Raw genomic sequence first — 21,289 nt, 5'->3', positions numbered from 1 at the left:
AGCATTCCAGTTTCCTGTGATGAGAACAACATCTCTTTTAGGCGTGTTGTCCAGTAGGTGCTGCAGATCCTCATAGAACTGCTCTACTTCAGCTTCTTCAGCATCTGTGGTTGGGGCATATATTTGGATCACTGTGATGTTAGATGGCTTGCCCTGAATTCGAATTGAGATCATTATGTCATTTTTTGGATTGTATCCAAGCACTGCTTTAGCCACTTGACTATTAATTATGAAGGCTACTCCATTTCTTCTGTGGTCCTCTTGTCCACAGCAGTAGATCTGGTGGTCATTTGATGTGAAGTGGCCCATTCCAGTCCATTTCAGTTCACTGATGCCCAAAATGTCTATCTTTAATCTTGACCTCTCACCAATAACCACATCCAATTTGCCCTGGCTCATAGATCTTACATTCCAGGTTCCAGTGGTGTGTTGATCCTTAGAACATCGGATTCGCCGTTCACCACCAGCACCGTTGGCCACTAGCCGTCCTTTTGGCTTTGAGCTAGCTGTGTCATCACATCTGGGGCTAGTTGAACTCATCCTCTGTTCCTCCCCAGTAGCATTTTGACCATCTTCCGACCTGGGGGTCTCATCTTCACATGGTATACCGACATATCTCTGGTTGTACTGATCCATTAATTTTCACAGCAAGAATACTGGGGTGGGTTGCCATTACCTTCCCCAGGGATTGCATTTAGTCTGACCTCTCTGTCATGATCTTCCCGTCTTGAGTGGCCCTTCACGGTTTAGCTCATGGCATCATTGAGGTGCTCAAGCTCCAGCACCATGACAAGGTAACGATCCTTTGCTGAAGTCATTGCAGTCATAACATTATTAAAATAGAAGCACGAAGATAAGGTGAACATTAAATGCTAAGGGTAGTTTATTTATAGGGGAAGCATATTTCGAAGTATAGGATACACTTGAATGAAAATACCTTATCCTGAATCAGACTTACCCATATAACTATTGTCTATTTTGATTAACAGAAGCATCTGAGGGTTTCCAGGAGAAATCTTGTCTAGCCCTGCTGTGATTTTTTTGACTTGATTATGATTAAACATAGAATCTTCTTTACAGTGGAAAGCTTGGATTTACACTGCATTTTTCAACATATAGCTAAACTTGTAAAATACGTTGCAAGTTGTATTTTATGCAGGAACCTTGAATTAGATGCAGCTCACTGTTGTGTGTATTCCCAGTAGCTGGATTTAGATTTGCTATCATGAAATGCTCTGACATCCGAATTAAAGCAGGACTGCATATTGATTTTTTTTATTAATATTTATTAAGAATTTTACATAAAGTAAAGACAAATCTAAAGAAAATGAAAGAAAAAAAGAAAAACTAAAGTTTTTGACCTCTTCAACAGATAATTGCAATCTTATAATCTCTCCTCCGTCTTAGATGTTATACAAATCCCTTCAGCCTCTCACTTGATCCACATCTTTTTTTAATCCTTAAACCCATAAATCATCATCTTTTTCTTCTCTTAACAAAAAGTTCCTATAAGGTTTCCAGTCTTTCAAAAGAGTTTTTTTCCTCTGACCAGACAAGTCAGCTTTGCCATCTCAGCAAATTCTGACATTTTTCACAATCCATTCCTCCACTGTGAGAATTTCATTATTATTCCATTGTTAAGCATAAGTCCCAATAAAAGCATTCTGGTTTCTTTACAATATTTATCTTTAAAATCCTTTGTATCTTTGTATGAATTTGTATCCAAAATTTCTTAGCTTTCTCACAAGTCCGCCATGCATGATAAAACGTCCCTTCATATTTTTCACATTTCCAACACTGGTTTGAAATACCTTTGTTCATTTTTGATAATTTCTCTGGTGTCATATACCAGTGATACATCATTTTATAAAGTTTTCTCCTTAACTTATGACACTCTGTGAATTTATTACCAGTCAACCACATTCTCTCCCAAGTGTCCATCTGTATATTATATCCCGAGTTAATAGCCCGTTTTGTCATGCAATCTTTAACTTGTTCTTCTTATGTTTCAAATTTTAACAGAAGTTTATCCATTTTTGCTGTTACATGTTTATCATTTGTACATAATTCAATTTCAAATTCCATTTTATGTTTTTCAATTCTAATTATCTTTTTATTCATATTAAACCTGTCTTTTAACTGAGCATATGAAAACCATTGCAAACTATGTCATTCTTCAGTCGGTCATTCTCTTCACTTCTTAAATTCTGCATATTGAAATGTTTTATACTATCCTTTAGACAGGATTTAACCTTTTTTCCCTGCTTTTTTCATACAGGCCTGGAGATGAACATATCTGGCATCAAAACATTTCTCAGTCCTCCTTGATGCCCCAGTTTTCAGAAATGAGCAACAGTAATATAGGAGCTTACCTCATGTCCCCAGATCTTTCTGCTCCTGTGCAACGTGATTCACACTTCCAGACAAAAGGACTCCAGCCTGGGTCATTGAACAATCTGGAGAATACAACAACTGGGCCGCCACAGGACCTTACAGCTAGTGGTAGCATCCAAACTTTTCACAATTATGGTGGGGCTGTTGCCAACAATAGCCAGTTAGTGGAAGAAAAGCAACTTTCTTTTATGGCAAATGCTGATGGGTCTCCCAAAGTAATGAAATCTATGGTGGACAGTAGTTTCTTGCCGCATAGCTGTCTTGCATCGTCTTCTGGATATAACAGTCAGAACAGTCCAAATCAGCAAAACCAGGGACTGCAAATGTACCCACAACCCCCTCTTCCTGAGAAGAAGAGGATCTCTGAGGGAGAACGTTCTTTTGGCTCTGCCTCGCCTTCTTCAAGTGGTTTCTCCAGCCCACATAGTGGAAGCACTATCAGCATCCCATTTCCAAATGTTCTTCCAGATTTCTCTAAGGTTGCAAACCCACCACCGTTGTCAGGTATGTTCTGGGTGCATTCCAGAAGGTAACAGCTCCTCTCACTTTTTAGTGTGAGTGTTTCTCTATGTACATCTGAACACATGCAAAATGCATAGAGGAGGCCTTCACATGTATGTATGTTAGGATCCTCTCATACTTACACTGAATGTGTAGCCAGTCGTGCAGTGTGCCTTTCCAGTGCAATTCAGTGTGCAGTGTGCTTTTTAAAATAATTATCTTGCTTTTTGTCTCACAGAAAATATGGGTGATAAACACGTGACTGTAAACTTCGTTCAAGACACTTCAAAATTCTGGTATAAGCCAGAGATTTCAAGAGAACAAGGTATGCTCTTCAAGCACCTTCCACAGCATGCAGCTAGCTTCTTTCTGTTCATTTATGAATATTTGTCATTCACTGTTCCTTTTCAGTTTTAATTCATGTTCATGTTTTGCTAAGTATTACTGTCCCTTCCAAAACCAAACAGCTTAAATGCTAGTTATTAAAAGGGGAATCTGTGTTAGTCTTATTTGTATTTGCAGTTATTCCCAATTAATTTTTCAAGAATTATCATTCCTGTTGACATTTAGGGACTATATAACTATTCTCTTGAAACAGTCTCTCCTGCCAAACCACAACCCCTGGTATTTTAGAATCAATTGGGTTATTCACAGGGTCTCTTATACCTTTAATTATGGCCAAACATAAGCAACTACTAGAAATGATGTTATTTTTAAAAAACTTAGTTGGAACTATATATTAGATAGATAGATATACATAGATATAGATAGATAGATGATTGATTGATTGATTGATTGATTCTTTCCAGGAGCTCAAGGCAGTGCCCATAGCACTCCCACTCCCATTTTTTCCCCACAACAATCCTGTGAGATGAGTTGGGCTGAGAAAAAGTGACCAGCTCAGTCACCCAGTGAGCTTCCATGGCTAAAGGTGGATTTGAATCTGGATCTTGCCAGTGTCAATCCAGCACCTTCTGGGACACCATACTGGCTCCTAGAATGAAATATAATATGGAGGTCATAGTCTAGTGCCTTGCACAATTACACTACAACATTCCTGACAAATCATCAATCATAATTTACTATAGGCAGAAGCATCTCTGATATATTTTAAGATAGTTTCTTGCATTTTTATAAACATTTTACTATTGGCAGTCAGAGTCTAGTTTAGTTTCCACTGGGCTCTAGTCCTGTTCTCTTCTGCATACTGCACATATCCAGTTACTTTAAACATTATTTGTAGGACATAATTTCTAAAACTTCCATCATGTTTACTACACACGGTCCACACATACTGGGAGTTGGACAGCGATGATGATGGTATGTCCAAAACCAAATGCCATATACTACATACAGACAAAATCATAGCAATTCGTTTCTAGGTTCTGGACCCTATGCTTCTACTAATTTTACTTAAGACAATATTTTTTATTTATACTCAACCATAGAAAGAGCTCCTTTCCACTGAAATACAAATAACTGTTGTGTTTCAGTGTGCCAGAAGCATCATGTCTGAAAAAAAGTTTTTTTAAAAAAATCAGGGAACTTGTAGATGAATTTTATGTAGTATAATTGATTTTCATCAGCGTTCTATAAGACATTTTATTATGTGAGAGAAGAAGAGATTGTGTGTAGGCAAAATCTTCCTTCAGATTGCCCAGCCTTCTACAGATCTCAGTAAACTGGCTGCTGACAGGAATAAATCTATTTTAATAGGCTTCTGGGATTCCATGCAGTAAAAGATTATCAGTGAATCACAGCTATCAGCTTCTTGTTCCTTTTGATTCAGGAAATAGAAAGGTTGGCATTAATCATTATGCAGTAGTAGATAAAGGTTAGACCCTTTCTCTATTTTTTTAATAAATATAAAAGCAAATATTGGGGAATAGAGGAGCCATAATTTGATTTTGTGCAGCATAGTAGTCCTAGTTTCTAGAGCTTAAATGTTATGCAAGGCATTGCATAGTTATAAAATGGGATACTAGTTGTCAGTGATCTTGAAAGATGTCTGATTGCTTTACAGTCTATAGTGGACAAAGTAGTTTTCTATTGTCTTCAACGATGTGGGTATCATTGTGCTCTTAAGATATTGATATCCTAGCTATGGCTACATTGAGAATGCTGTTTGGCTAGTAACTCTCTTCCTTCTCCTTTTCCAGTGTCAGGTCATCTCTTTCTTTCCTTTCTGGAAATGTTTATGACTGGTTTAGAAACAGATTTGTAAACTGTGATTCAAGCAAGGTGTAATGTTAATATTGCCTCTAGTATTACCACAGACATAATAACATATCTCTGAAAGGAGAAAGAATTTGTACTAAATATATTACTTCTTCATCAACTAAAACTATTTTTAGTGCCTTCAAATCAGTCTTGACTCTTTAAAACTACACAGACCATGCCCATGCAGTTTTCTTGGCAAAGTTTTTCAGATGTGCCATTGCCACCTTCTTAGGCCTGAGAGAGTGACTGGCTCAAAGCTGACTTCATGCTAAGGCAGACTAGAACTTACCACCTCCCAGTTTCCAGCCCAGTGCTTTTAACCACTACACCTATTTGGTTCTCTACTCATTCATATTGTCATGTTCACCGTTCCAATGTTACCATTACATCGTAACGTTTCGCATGTCATTTGGCTGATGCGTGTTTCGTCTGGGAGGGGAGGAGGATTCCATCTCGTGGGATTGTTATATGTTAGCAGCTGGATTGGAATTTGTTTGGGTTATCTTGTGTGTTCAAGGTTCCTTTCCCAGGACATCAGCAGAAACGGTTACCAGCACCTGGGGGGATGGAGTTTGCAATGGCAGGGTGAGGGGAGGGATTACGTTTGAGCCGAGGGTTTTTAGGTTGTATTTGGCGCGCTTTTGCTCATTCTCAGCTTTCTCTGTATTTGCATACTATTCTTTAATAAATCAGATATCATTAAGTTCCTGCTTGTGAGTCTGAGTCTATTAGGGAAGGCAATCCTTACACATATACTTACATTTTAAGATGGCAGTCTTCAATATATTAAAATATATTTCTGATTCCCAGAGTACTGCCAGAAAAACAGAGTAGTTTCTGATGATAAAGAATATGGACCATTTCTGGTGTATGTTTTTAGTGGTGAGCAGGACATTTATAATCCATTCTAATAATGACTATATTAACACAAACAACCTATGACAGTTTCCCTCTAGGCTGTATTTGCTTACAGAAAAGAAATACAATTCTGTACAGCCCCCCCTTTTTTCCCCTAGCTGTTAATGCAAGGTTTTTTTATTTTGAATAAAGACAGTGCTCTTCTGACCTCTCTTTCTTATTGTCATGCAGCCATTGCTGTCCTGAAGGACAAGGAAGCAGGGTCATTCATTGTCCGTGACAGCCATTCCTTTAGAGGAGCCTATGGTCTGGCCATGAAGGTTGCTACACCTCCTCCTTCAGTGTTGCAGTTAAACAAGAAAGGTAACTCCTCTGCCCCCAAAGAGGTTGGGGAAATTTATCTAATTTTAGGGCTTGTGTGGAGAACAGGTCATGTTTTAGGTCGTATTAATGCAGAAATACTGAAAATTCAAAAGGGTTCACAAACTTTTAAGCACCACTATATAAGATGCAAGACCTAATCCAGGTTACTTTTGTTCCAGATAAAAACAAAACAAAAAGAAAACATTTGTTATAGGTATGTGTGTGTGCCTTCAAGTCCGTTTTTAACTTCTGGCAACTGCCTGGACTAGTCCCTGCAATTTTCTTAGCAAGGTTTTTTTTTGGGGGGGGGGAGTCATTTGCCATTGCCTCCTTCCTAGGGCTGAGAGAGTGACTGGCGGAAGGTCACCTTAGGCTTTGTGCCTAAGGCAGGGCTAGAACTCAATGTCTCCCTGTTTCTAGCCTGATGCCTTAACCACTACACAAAGTGGCTCTCTTACTTGAAAATATTTATCTAAGTGTGCAAAAACACATACAGAAAGTGTACTTTCTTCCAGTTGTGTAAATAAAGCACCCAGGGCACATAAAACCTGCAGCCAGCCCAAATGTACTATGTCTGGATCCAGTTACTGGGTTCATTAGATGAGCTATCAGGGATAAAGCACTTCTAAAGAAAATAATAATAAAAAATGAGGATTGAGGATATGCGACAATCAAACAGATCAAGGAAGGAAGCAAGGTATCTGCCTCAGGAAATAAGGTTTCATGCTAGAATAAAATAATTGTGCTAAGCAGTGTTAAGCAGTGTCATGAGAAATCAGGACAACTTGGGATAATTTGGATTCTGGAGTCAAATGTGCAGTGATTTCAAGGAAGAAATGCAGTATCTGGTATTTGCTTAACCAAGACTGGATATGTAGTGCTTGGACTTGAGGACAATTATAAATTTTCAAATTAGTGCTTCAAATTTGCTATCAGTATAGGCTGATTATAGCATAGTCAAGAGAAAGAGGCACAGTGTAAAGAAGTTTAGAGTTACTTGGTTGTTAATTAAATCTATTACACAAATTATTTTTCATACTGGGACTATGGATTGACCAGTTCAAAGTTTTCCCATGCTTGTTTGCTTGGCAGAACGGTGGTTCTTAACAGAATTGCACATTGCTTACCTAGTTAATGTGATCAGCGGAATGTCTCTCTGTTATTTGGTTATTTACAGAGGCATGCCAACAGCGTTAATTGCAACTTTCATTTCCAGTGTTTCCATCAGCCTTGGCCAAGTGGGATACCTTATCCCAAACAAAAATGCAAAAAAAAAAAGGGAACCTCTGAGCCAAGCTTTGGTAGATACTGTCAAACAAATTTCAGGCATCAAAATATAAGTCAATATTTCTAAGCTACCCATTTTACTTCTATTAGGTCTACCATAGCTGAACTGCAAATATCTGAACAATCACAAGATGGCAGTAAAGTAACTCAAAAAAACTACAACTCTAAGGTGCCATTTAGATTTATTTACATACAGGCCTAACTTTAAACTTATGAATGTAGCTACATTTTAAGCTACCATGGAGCCATTGTACAAACCCTTGGAAATCTGCATTTTATTCTAGCCCTCATCTTGTATAACACCAGTACTCAATTAACTGAATACACTTGAACTGTAATGCTTGTACTTCATAAGAATACATTTTCTGTCATTATTTACCATTGTTGTATGCCACAGCTGGAGATATTTCCAATGAACTTGTGAGACATTTTCTGATTGAATGCACCCACAAAGGAGTGAGATTGAAAGGATGTCCCAATGAGCCATATTTTGGTAAGCATTCTTTCTGTCAATGTTATTCGCATCTATTGCTTTAGGGTGGTGTTTCTCAACCTTAGCAATTTTAAGGTGTGTGGATTTCAACTCTGGGAATACTGGGAGTTGAAGTCCATGCACCTTAAAGTTGCTAAAGTTGAGAAACTGCCCCAGGGAATAGTCATAAAACATGGCAAGTACTTGTCACATAATAAATGAATGATGGCTTTTGACTAACAGCTTAAGATTTTGCTTCTCTCGTTATGCTTTTGTTCATTTTTCTGACATCTTGTCTGTTTCATTTACCCTATACATTCACCTCCCACAGCTGTTCCAGGGAAGCTCCCACAGCCTTATAAAAGCAGAGTCCTATTGGAAGGAAAAAACACTTCCTGAAAGGGAGTAAAAGGTTATGATTAGTAGATGGTTTTTGCTTTGCTTTGTTTTAGTTTGCTTCATTTTTTAAACAAATCTATAAGTATACAATATCAATTTTTTCCTGCATTCCAAAATGTAGTTATATAATTCAAAATGCTCGAGATTTTTTCCTCTCCTGTTTGCCCTGTTGGTTGATGCATCCTATGTTACTTTGTGGTGGTTGAGTTAGCGGCACCATTTAATTAATTTTATTTATTCAGTTTAATGTGACTACCTGCTCTGGAAGAGCCTAGGTGGCCATGTGTGTAATCTCTTGTAAAACAAAAAATCCATACAAATCAAGAGGAGGCAAAATTAAAAGAAAATATTGAAGTACTGATGGACATGATAAATTTTGACTGCAGTATTGTATACTTTTATTATTGATTGAAAGTGTGATAATAGATTTATTATAAGCAGACAATAATATAATAAACAACGACACTGCACCTACTCAGGTGGTGAGTGCAGGCCCATACTTGCACACAGACAAGCACCCAACAAAACAAGAAACAGGATAGTGATGATAGAACCAGACCATGCACAAACCAGATCTATTTTACCTTCACATCTACACCAACATTACCATCACAGACCCCAAAAAGTACACATACAAGCTTAGAGGCACTTTCACATGTTCTTCCTCTAATGCAGCATTTCCCAAACTTGAGACATGTAGAATTCAACTCCCAGAATTCTTAGCAAAAGCCATATTGATTGGGGAATTCTGGGAGTTGAAATCCAAGATCACACAGTTGCCAAGACTGAGAAACACTGCTCTAATATGATAGGTGCCATAATGTGCCAGCAATGACCATCTAGTTTCTACGTAGGACAGTCAGGACAAACTGCACAAAAGAATGAATGTACACAAAATAGTATCAGAGCAGACGTAAGAACATTCCAGCCTCCTAGGACATTCTGTGATTTTAACAGCATCATTGTGTGAGATCACTGAACTCACATACATCAGAAAATTTCAGGCAATCCCAAAAGGTCTCAACAAACCCAGTGGTTTTTAACATAATATAGTTGTTAATTGATGAGGCACTTGTAACGTATCTCCTGTGCAAGCTGCATTTCCATAACCTACCTGCCTTCCCCTCCCCACCTTATCCCAATTTAAATTCTACTGTACATCAGACTAACCACTTTGTGGAAATGAGCTGCAATTTAAATGAGCTGCAACTCACAAAAACTTACACCTTTTAATAAAATTTGTTAGTTGGAAAGGTGCTGCCAGATGCTTTCTGATTGTTTGCTACCATAGACTGACATGGCTTTCCATATATAACGTTCCCATATTTCTTGCTCTTATCCACATTGCTGTTATACTGACAGCATGGAGAATTGCCCCTTTAAGGTTATAGCAATTATCTTTCAAAGATAAAGTAAAAGATCAGTATCTGTGGGTTTTTCATCTCTTGACTGAATGTTTCTGTAGCCACCATCTAATGATGGGTAACTCTCCAAATACAGAAGTCTTACACAAATATAAACCTATAGACAAATTATTTAAGATGGAAATAAATATGTGAAGCAAAGAAATGTGAAGCAGAACCAGCTGGATATGAGAGCTTGCCTGTATTGTTTGGACAAAAGATGAGGTAGTGTAATTTCAACCCCCTCTCAGTGAAAGAAATGCTCTGTAAGACAAAAATATTGTACCCATATAGTAAAGGTAAAGGTTTCCCTTGACGTAAAGTCCAGTCGAGTCCGACTCTAGGGGGCGGTGCTCATCTCCGTTTCTAAGCCTTGGAGCCGGCGTTGTCCATAGGACACTTCCGGGTCATGTGGCCAGCATGACTCACGGAACGCCGTTACCTTCCCGCCGAAGCGGTACCAATTAATCTACTCACATTTGCATGTTTTCGAACTGCTTGGTGTGCAGGAGCTGGGATTAACAACGGGAGCTCACCCCGCCACGCGGTTTCGAACCGCCGACCTTCCGATCGACAGCTCAGCGGTTAGGTGCAGTCTCGCTCTGTAATTAGTTCTTTGCACAGGGAGATTATTAAATAATGCAATTTCTCCCAATCTCATCCACATGAATGGGAAGGCATATCTTGAGCGGTTCTGTATGTGTTACTCTCTTGTTTGGCCTATCTGTCCTTCGAATGGGTAGCCCAGAACACTGTAATTACATTAGCTGAAGAATATAAGAGTTAAAAATGTATATGCGACTTACATAAACAGCATGTAATCTTTTACACAATAAAACAATTGACTTTGTGTATTGTTTTTTGTGATTACAGGAAGTTTGACGGCTTTGGTGTATCAACATTCCATCACCCCGCTGGCATTGCCTTGCAAGCTACTCATCCCGGACCGAGGTATTCCTGTTAAACATGCTGCAAATACACTTTCAGAACAGCTTCATTATAGCTAACAATGAATCAGCAACGGTTGTGGTATTTAATAAGAGTATGGATTTCAGTGTAAAGGTGGTTTTTAACAATGTAATTCCTCATTCCATATTTGATGATCAATCAAATAAATTGGAAAACAAGACCATTTTGGCACATGGTAGTTATTATTATTTATTTTAATTTATTTAAGTAGATTTTTTTCCACCTCCTCCCCCCGGTGATGTAGAACACAATAAAATTATAGCATCACTGTAACTATTAAAAACATCCAATAGATTTAAAAAAGTCAACACCAACAGCTGTTATGCAGGAAGCAAGAGGATGGTACAATGATTGATGTAAGTGACAGGAAGCACATAGATTAGAAAATAAACTTCATTGATGCCAAGTATACCAAGTTATGAGCTTAACACGTAGAAATAATTGGGATTTTAAACCACTTAACTCTCATTACACCATGTTCAGTACTCCCTCACTACTGTTACATACAGCATAAGGAATGCTTGATCTGATGGCAAATTCTTTCATCCAATAAATTTACTCAAGGTGACTTCTCAATCCAAGTCATTTTGAAAACATCTGTACTAATTTCTGTTTGTAGACCCTCTGGAAGAGATTTCTGAAGCCTCCACACAAACAGCTGCAAATTCAGCTGCAGAGCTTCTGAAACAAGGGGCAGGTCAGTAAGTAGGTCCTAATCTTTTAATGCTGACATCAGAAATATTTTTCATGTGCATTAGAGTTGAGTTGGCTGAGTTATTAGCTCATTCAGGGTTCATGGCCACCAAATAGAATGGTCCTGGAAGAGAGTGACCAGGTCTGGAGAGGATGAGCATTCCTGCACCCTCTTGCAGTGGCCAATAAGTAGCCCCCATGGACACCTGAGAGTAGCATAGTGTGTCAAAATTTGCATACCTTGAAACTGTTGGAGATTGCTGGCTTAGGTAGGAAAACACCACTTTAACATTGGAACTGTTGAATACTTTGTTGTGAGCAAAATAAAGGTGACAAAATAAAGGTGACATTATAGAGTAACAACAGAAAAAAGACATTGCTAAGGCATATTCATCTGATTATTAGATGCAAATGGGGACACAGCCTAAGGCTAAAGTATATAACTTAGTATTATGCTGATAACCTCCTCTGTCTATAACTTAATTTTCAAATTGGAAGAATTATAAAATTCTTCCAATTTTATAATTTCTTTCTCTCTTTTTTTCCTGTGTGTGTGTGTGTGCTTTCAAGTCAGTGTTGACTCCTGGCAACTGCCTGGACTAGTCCCTGCAGTTTTCTTGGCAAAATTTCAGAAGTGCTTTGCCATTGCCTGTTTCCTAGGACTGAGAGTTACAAGTTCTTTCTTTTTTTAATTTAATCATTGTGTTCGATTCTTGGAGTGTGCTTGGACAAGTCCCTGCAGTTTTCTTGGCAAGGTTTGCCATTGCCTCTATTCTAGGGCTGAGAGAGAGTGACTGGCCCAAGGTTATCCTGCTGGCCTTGTGCCTAAGGCAGGACTAGAACTCAGTCTCCCAGCTTCTAGCCTGATGCCTTCACCACTACACCAGACTGGCTGTCTATAATTTCTTCGTGTCATTAAAATTATATAGCTTACAGATCCATTTGTAATAAATATTTTAAAGTGAATTCAATTAGTAAATGCAGTTATTGTCTAAATTTTACTTTCATATTTAATTAATATACATAAAGAATGCTTGTATGACTAAACATATACATATATACATTTTAATATAGTATTTTATGTTCTATATAATAGCAAAGTAAACTTAGATTTTAAAAAGGTGATATAAAAATGAATATTGCATGTATTTCACTTTTTCTCAAAACTTTCATTAAAAAAAACTGGGAAAAATCCCTCCCTTCCCCTTCCTCCCCCCCCCCCTTCACCATCAATTTTTAAATCAGGGTCAAGTGATTATATTTATAGCCTTGTCCCTCATTTGCTTTTACTTTGTCACAGCTTGCAATGTTTGCTACCTGAATTCTGTCGAAATGGAGTCTCTAACAGGTCATCAAGCAGTGCAGAAGGCCCTGACCTTCACATTAGCGCAAGAGCCTCCTCCCACCTCAACAGTAGTCCATTTCAAAGTATCTGCACAAGGTATCACATTGACAGACAATCAGAGAAAGTAAGTGCAGGAAGCAATATTCTATCCACTGTTATAGGCTTGTTTTTTGTGTTTGTGTGTGTGTTTGTTTAATAAAATCAGTAGATTTCTGTCTTCCTAAGCCATTTCAGTGTACATTTATAATAATGTGCATTTAATTATACTTGCAAAGAAATTCAGACGCTTACATGGTGGTGTGCAGTTTTGCATTTAGAAAAAGCACTTTGTGAAAGTGCTGTTGCGTGCACACAGACTGCGACCACTTCAGAATGATCCTAGATGGTGCTACCTCTATCTTCAAGCCTTTTGCTCAGCTCAGTGTGTTCTTCACCAGTACTATAATAAGTGGACATTGGCAGGTGTACTGGGTAGTTTTGGTGCCTCTGCCTCCTCTATTCTTGATAACCCAGAAGTGTGGATCCTCAGGATAATTTTTTCCTCCTCCACTATCGTTGCTGTACTATTGATGGTAGGACTACTAGTCCTTCAATGGGCACCCTGCTTCCCTTCATTACTGCTTCTGAACAATGTAGTTTTCTGAGCACAAGGCTGCTGGATGGCCATTCAGTTTTAGCTTGAAGGAAGCTTTCTAGCCTGTGCAACAGGTGGCCCAGACTTGTCCCAGTGCCTGCACCTGCTCACCCCTTAGGGTAGATACCAACATCAGAGTGCTTTGTCCAACAGCTGGGCCAAAAGGGATTTGGAGCACAATAGCTGGCACAAGTTAAAAAAAAAGGCAGAGTTAATTAGAAAAATAGGGACAAAAGAGAAATAAACAGGCTTATGGTCTTAACATACGTGTCATTCTGGACAGAAATATTGATTATGTATTGATACATAATCAATATTTCTGTCCAGAATGACATTTGTACAAAGGTAATCTCTTAGGAGAAACATTGTGAATCTAATGCATTTAAATACTGCTTATAAATTTGAATACATTTATCGCTAATCAAACTTCTCAGAGCGTTTTTTGTTACGTTACCTTTTTCAGCTAGAACAATTTCCGATACTTATTATTGAATGAAATGCGCATTTTAGTTTTGCAGTATCTTGTGAGATAAGGACAATAAATAAAAGCAATAACAGGATTCATTATGAAAGATTGCTGGATAAAAGGACTAATTGTCACCAAGATGCTAATATGTGTCTGTTTGCTTATAGCCCTACCAACGCAATCTAGAAAGGTTGCAATTCGTATAATGAGAAGATCACGAACCTGCAGTTTGGCACTGAACAGCAGCTGTTCTTGTTAGCTCTTCTCATGTCAGACAAACCGTTGCACTGGGAATTTTCAGTGAAAAACCCCTTAATTTCCCTGTGTGCTGCAGCCCTGGTCACAATTCCCACTGTTTGTTGCTTTTTAAAAAAATAATAATAATACTGTGGGAAAAGAGAAATGTCTGAATTTCCTCTCCCCAGTGCAACATAAAGGGCCTGAAACACAGTCTAGAAACTCCAGTCATAAATTTATGTCTAAAGTCTATTTTGTTTTATGTCTAAAGTCTATTTTATTTTTCTTCCCCTTCCTTTCAGGCTTTTTTTCAGAAGGCATTATCCAGTCAATACTGTTATTTTTTGTGCTTTGGATCCACAGGACAGAAAGTAAGGATGATTAATGTTTTCTCAACTCATTGTTTGCATGCTGTATGTAAAGCTACCAAAAAAAAAACACTCTAACAAAAATATTATTCTTTTATTTCTTCCCACTCGTTTGTTTTATATAACAAGATGGATTAAAGACGGTCCTTCAGCAAAGTAAGTAGCTAAGAATTCTTAGGATTCTTATGGATAATATGTGTTCCCCTTCAACTTTAGATGGGCAATACCTTTGTTAGGACCAATAAAAATTGCAGAAAAGAGTGTTCAAGCTTTCATGTTTACTTTTGACAGTTATAACCATGTTGTTTATGTTTATATATGCACACATTAACATGTGTGTATGTGTATATGTACGTATGAAATCCAGGAGTCTTTTGGTAGCACTGGATAGGAGTCCAGTTCAGGAACCTTCTAAAAGAATCGTGAAAGGGAATAAGATTTGGAGAGCATAACAAGTTGCTCTGTGGAGTGATCACAAATATCATATATGATCCTTCTAGCTACACTGTGCAAAATTTTATCTAAATCTCTTAGTAGGGCAGTGGAACTGGCATACAAACATGCCTCAGCACTAGACTCTGCCCTCGTTTCATTTAACTTAGCATTCAAATATTAAGCAATTTGTTCACACTTACCACCAATGGATAGTAGTATAGACATGGCACGCCAGTGTAAAGATAGAAATGTTCAGGCATGTAGTATGGGAAGAGAGGAGGCAGGCAAGCATGTATTCAGAATTCCTTTGACGTTAAGTATAAGAAAGCTGTCAGAGCAGGGGTACACAACTTTTTTTTTCCTAGTCTAGGCCTTAAGTAGTGGGCCAGGATGTGGCCAGGCCAGACAAAATAAGATTAAATTTAATTAACATTCCCAGATTGCAGAGCGTTCATGTTTTTAAGTCAGAAAAAAGTACAAAAGATGTGTGTTAAGTCTCCCATCAGGTTTAATGCAGTGTTTCTATAATTTCTCACAAGGGCTGCCTTAAAATGAGGCCTCAGCTTTGTTTTGTATGAATTGAAAGTTCATTTTAAGTGCGCGTTCCTACAGCCAATGCAGCTCAGGGAAAGATTGGTAGTGGTGGATGAACTGCTTCTCAGAGTAGCTTGTTCATCATTGCTCTTCCTGTTGAAACTCTGGTAAACTCCAAGATACTCTTAGAATACAGTCTGGAAACTGCTGTCCAGCAGAAAGTTTTGACCTTGTTTAATGAGTACTTCCTGCATCATCTTTACATTTTTTTTATTTTTGTTTTCTGCAGAGTATTTGGCTTTGTTGCAAGGAAACAAGGCAGTGCGACTGATAACGTCTGCCACCTGTTTGCCGAGCACGATCCAGAACAGCCTGCCAGTGCCATTGTAAACTTTGTGTCAAAAGTCATGATAGGTTCTGCGAAGAAGATCTGAAGGCCTCCTGTGTTACTGCTGTGTTGACCTTGCAGGGAGGAAGCATCTTCAGATGAAGGCTACATGGCACCCAGAAGCTCCTCCAGCAGCCATTCAGGATATAAAGGGTGCCTTTTATACTTAAGGGATATCACCTGACCATTTAAGCATTTTGACATCAAACTACAGTTAAGCAAATAAGTGGAAGCTTGCAAGATCCTGAATACCCATTTCTGAACAAATATTTGGAAAATCTAAAGCATTGAAGTTGGGAAAATTGAAATGAACTTTTCTGATTTTTACCTTCATTGTGATGGAGCGGCATGTGGGAAAGTGGGCCTTCACCTGTTTGATCAGGCATGTTGCTTTTATGTGTAATCTTTGCTAGAAAGTCATGTATGGTCACAAGAGCAGAAGTCTGCATGAGAAAATCTCATGGGTCTCTCAGCTGTAATGCAGGAGTGGGATTGGGGGATGGGGTGGGGGGTAGATTTACAGACTTGCAGATTTATTAGGTGAAAAGAGAGTGCACTGCCTGTCCTCCTAATTGTTCTCCCTTGCAAATTCCCACTTTGGGGCACTTTTAAAATGTTTTTTGTTCCCTTGAGTAGGGTCAGAAGTCAGAAGCCACTGTTCTGGGTACATTTGTAGTGAACAGTTGGTGCATTCTGAGCAGTTATATAAAATTCTTCTTCCCCTGTGCAATGATCCTCTTTCGGAAGTGCCCACTTGGGTAGACATTTGTTTTTGCATTGACTGTTGCTCTGGCCCCAGCAAACAAGCTAGGGCTTCTTCTCTCCATTTTAATATTAGAGTGGTGGACCTCAAGATTATAATGGAAAAGTGTATGTTTGTAGGAGATCGGTGCAAGTCTATTTTGGATGGTGTAAAGAGAGAGAGAAAGAGGAGGTTTGCTTAGTGCATATATTGTAAGAAAGGTTAGATGTTAATATGTTGAAAGATGAATGGGAAATGAGGGGAATATTTAAAAGGGGATAATGTGATTCAGAAAGTTTTATGAAGAATTTTAGCAAGAAAAGTAATGCCCTTAATGATTGCAGTATATAAGTGAGTGGGAAGCACATGAGAACAGTTTGTATAATTTATAATATATATATTATATATTAGCTTGTGTCAAATTATTTATAGTGTAAAACAGATTGGGGTCTGTTAAATAGATGTTCTGATTCTGTATGTAGAAGGCATCTGTCACACAAGCACTATTTGTTTTGATAGGACTTACACAGAAAACACATGTATGCTCCAAATGAATGGGGATATTTCTGCCAGACCACTTTACATAAAATCTTATTCATGCCTGATGGGAGGAGGCGGTGTTTCATATCCTGGCTTTAAAAATAGCCAAGCTTCCTTTCATAGAACAAAACTTTTCATTATTTTTTATATTCAGGAAACAACAAAAAATTCATAGTTTTATTTTGAAATCCAATTTCTACTAATATTTTAAAAAGTTTTTATTTTAAAAAATCTGAAGTAAATTTTAAAATGGGGAGGGGAAGAGAAATCTAATTTTTGGTGCACTTACCCATATTTTGAGACTGACATACCCAATCTAATACATCATGTGACCAAATATTCCAGAACAGAATATTGCTATATTTATGTATACATTGTGGTGATTTTTATAATCTGCTTATAGAGCATATAGGTTGTACATAACCCAATGATATCAGAACTTAATTTGTAATGGTTGTGATTCCATATGTGAATGTGTATTTGCACAATTGCTGATGGTATACATATATCCCACCTGATTGTACCACAGTGATACAATCTATCCATACCAACAAGTGAAAAAAAAGATACCCAAAACAAGGGCAGTTTGAACATCAATGTAACATTTCCACTGGTTCTAATGAAACTGGGTGCAAATATTAGATTGCAGAATTACAATTATATTTGTAAGAAAAAAAATAATCTCTCTCTTTCTCTCCCCCCCCACACACACACTCATGCACTACTTCTGGGGAGAGAAACTGCATTTTTTACCCAGTTCTCATTTAATTTAATAGGAAAAACTTCATGCAGAGAATTTAGGTGTAATTTCATAGGTAGCATTTATTTGCATCCCCAAGTGGCAGAGGGCCTTGGGTGAATGTACTACCTTTTGTTATTCAGTCATTTCTTCATCAGTTTTCAGCTCTTCTGGCTTCCTCTGTTTCCATTAAATCCCAAGGGATTTTTAGTAGTAGTGCTATTGTCACTTCTATGGGGGAATCTTGGCTTTCAGAGATAGTTGGAGAATTTCTGCTTCCCCTGAAGAAAATGCAATAAGTCATATCCAGTTTCTGTGCCAACAATTTTTATGGAAAATATTTGTGCCTAGTTTTATTATATGAGTCACATAAACATATACCCAAATATATAGTCATTCACACATGATTTATCAAGTGTCTGTTTAATCTGCTGATTAATTGTATTGACTCTGATCAGACCAGAATAAAAATGTGGTTGGGCTCTACAGAGGCTAAATCTGTTTGCTACCCCTACTGCTGCATAAATATGGAATTTGTGAAACTATACTGTAGATTCAATGTCAACTAGTTTGTAATCTACAGGTTGTCCTTGGATAGTTGTTGGGCATAACTGGAAACAGGTATCTTGGACCACACTTAATGATCATTTTAGTAAATACCATGAACATCAGAACCTGCTACCAATAAATGAACCAAATAGTATCACATTCTCTCCCCCCCTAAAAAAACATTTTCTTTAAAATTATTACTGGAAGATTGATACTTCCTTATTGAGTCCAGGTGTTCTTCCCTATGGGTAGGTTAATATGTGAAAATGGACTTTCATTGTCCAAATTTCACAGATACTGTATGCTCTTATTTGGACAGTGTCCAATATTCAAATATTTGTGCCACTGAGCAACTGGTAATACCAGCTGCTTGAAATCAGGACAGGAACAACACTGGGGAATATGGAAATAGTTCAGAATTTGACAAATGTGTTTGATCTGCATCTTACTCAAGGTCTCTTCTACATATAAATTGCACACTACACATTATTGAAAGTACAACACATGTAGAATAATGTCCAAATATATTTTCACATGAATGGAATTAATGGAAGTTAAAATTCATTCTCATGAGTAATGTTAACAAGCTGCCACATTTTTAGTCATGCTCATAGTCCCCTCTCTATTGAATCTGCTACTGTAAACCTACAGCAGGAGCACATGCCTGGGCCATATGCTTGAAAGGCCACTGATGCATAGAGAGGCTTCAGGTGCCCAGCAGACCTTTTAATAAACTCTAACGTCCCCCCAAAAAATATCAGGCCAGGTTTTTTCCCCCTTCTGGTAGGATTTAGGGAACAAAATGCAAGTCTTAAGCCACCTCCCTTACCTCCTTTTTGAAAAAGCAAACAGGTCCGAAAATGCAAGGCTGGGCCCTCTCCTGCTAGCCCTTTGCCAGAGCAGAAAGCTCTAGTGCATCTATCAGGCTGAGAAAAATTATCCAGCCTTGTCTGCAGTATCACCACCATCTGCAGGCTAAAAACCATCAGTCCCTTTTGCATGGCTTAGCTGCTGCACTGCTCCCTATTCATTGGAAGGCGGTTGTGATGAGAATGGGCAAGCTTTGTCTTCTAGATTGCACATATTTTCATAGGACAGTGGTTCCTGGTTATTCAACAGTATCAAAACAGGGTTTTTTCCTTATATGACTTTTCTCTCAAGATTTGTATAAACATGTATCCAATATGTAAAGAACATTCTATAATAATCTCTGCTTTTTGAAGTATATCCTCTATTCAGATTTTAATAAAATTACTGAATTTTATAAATCTGTTTCTACAAACTGAGATTTATGGTTTGTTTTTAGTGGGCACTGACTGGAAAAATGGGAAGGGGGCCGAAAGGGGTTGTTTATACAATGGCTGCAGGTATCGCAAGTATTTTGATTGACAACCCTGATGACAACACTAGTCTGGTGGTTTTAATACCACATGATGCTTTAAAATTGCTCATAAGAGACAATACTTTTCCCAAAAGCTGTATAATGTGAAATCTAGCTAATATTCTAGTTTGGGGAGAAATACATGTAGTAGTAGTTTATTAATTGATTAGTCCTTTGACCTTATCAATAAAATAAAATTGAATACAATACATACAATACATTGTCTAATTCCAAAAAGAAAATAGATAAAGAGAAAATACAGTAATACTATACATATGCAATTATATAAGGAATCAGTAATCAGAAGTATGAATCTTCCTTACAGGATACCCCAATTTGTTCAATGTATTGGGTTCTTATGACTGCTGCCTTAGTTATAAACTTAGCAGTTCTACATACTGTCTGTCTGTCTATCGAATTTGTCCCCGCCCGTCTCCTCCCATCGGGGACTCTGGGTGGACAGATATTCATGTTACAACCCAGAAGTAAAAGAGTCTGTGGCTTGGATCCCGGTGTACTGTTCTTTCTAATAGGGATGATAGATATTTAAGCCTAATGGGTACATATAATTGGCAATTGAACAAAATATGAAAAAATATTTTCAATGGCTGGTGAGCTGCATATGCAGGTTCTCATCATATTGCAAGTGGTGGAAGCACCTATACCTGTCCATGGAGTCCAACAACTCAAATCTAGCTCAAGAATAGGCCCTTCTTAAAAACTGTGGCAAGCTCATTAATAGATATTTTTTGGGTTGAAAAGTAATTTTATTTTTAGCCAACCATCTTAAAGAGTCAATAATTCCATGTCAGTTTGTGCACTAATACCCAGGACTCACTGTTTAAAAATTTCCCTTGCCTGGGAGACTGTTGAGAGGAAATATTGAATGGAAAACCCATGTTGTGAAATAACTTCAAAAAGGTGACTAATCCAAGAATTGGGCTGTGCCATATTTATCTGTTCCTTTAAGCATATTTTAGGAATTCTATCAGAATCCAGAATCCTCAGCCAGTATGTGAAAACTTTAATAAATGGCTATGTAAGGAATGGATACCTAGTTCCTCTCTGACTGCAGGGGCAGATGTATTATTATCAGTTCCCAATATGCATCTTAAAAAGCGGGTCTGAATTTGTTCAAGTGGGGTAGCTTTATTTAAACCCCAAAATTCCACACCATAGGTCAGCATTGGAACTTTTTGGCCCTAAACACTTTCAATACAGGGGTCAGAGTGCCTGGATAATTGCAGTTAAATAATTTATATAATCTTTTAGCACTTGCCACGGCCCTTGCCAAGCTTCTTTCAAAATGATTTAACCACAACCCTGTGCTGGTAAAAACCACTCCTAGATAGTTGAAAGAGTTCACTTGTTC

The 21,289-nt window shown here is 37.9% G+C and overlaps 1 protein-coding gene across 6 annotated transcripts in view; it reads left to right on the top strand.

Moving 5' to 3' along the window:
* Nucleotides 1-19,818, top strand: part of TNS3 (tensin 3) — a 244,295-nt gene extending 224,477 nt beyond the window's left edge. For all 6 annotated transcript variants that reach the window (XM_063304224.1, XM_063304223.1, XM_063304226.1 and 3 more), the window contains 10 exons: nt 2,279-2,898; nt 3,134-3,220; nt 6,205-6,336; nt 8,021-8,116; nt 10,771-10,848; nt 11,486-11,563; nt 12,860-13,028; nt 14,544-14,612; nt 14,739-14,765; nt 15,868-19,818. In XM_063304224.1, coding sequence (XP_063160294.1) covers nt 2,279-2,898; nt 3,134-3,220; nt 6,205-6,336; nt 8,021-8,116; nt 10,771-10,848; nt 11,486-11,563; nt 12,860-13,028; nt 14,544-14,612; nt 14,739-14,765; nt 15,868-16,012 — 1,501 coding nt within the window. In that variant the 3' untranslated portion in view covers nt 16,013-19,818. The remainder of the gene's footprint in view (nt 1-2,278; nt 2,899-3,133; nt 3,221-6,204; nt 6,337-8,020; nt 8,117-10,770; nt 10,849-11,485; nt 11,564-12,859; nt 13,029-14,543; nt 14,613-14,738; nt 14,766-15,867) is intronic.
* The last annotated feature ends 1,471 nt before the right edge of the window (nt 19,819-21,289 follow it).

The sequence above is a fragment of the Candoia aspera genome, chromosome 4, assembly GCF_035149785.1.
Source record: "Candoia aspera isolate rCanAsp1 chromosome 4, rCanAsp1.hap2, whole genome shotgun sequence".
Classification (NCBI taxonomy): Eukaryota; Metazoa; Chordata; class Lepidosauria; order Squamata; family Boidae; genus Candoia; species Candoia aspera.
This window is presented reverse-complemented; position numbering and strand designations above follow the sequence as displayed.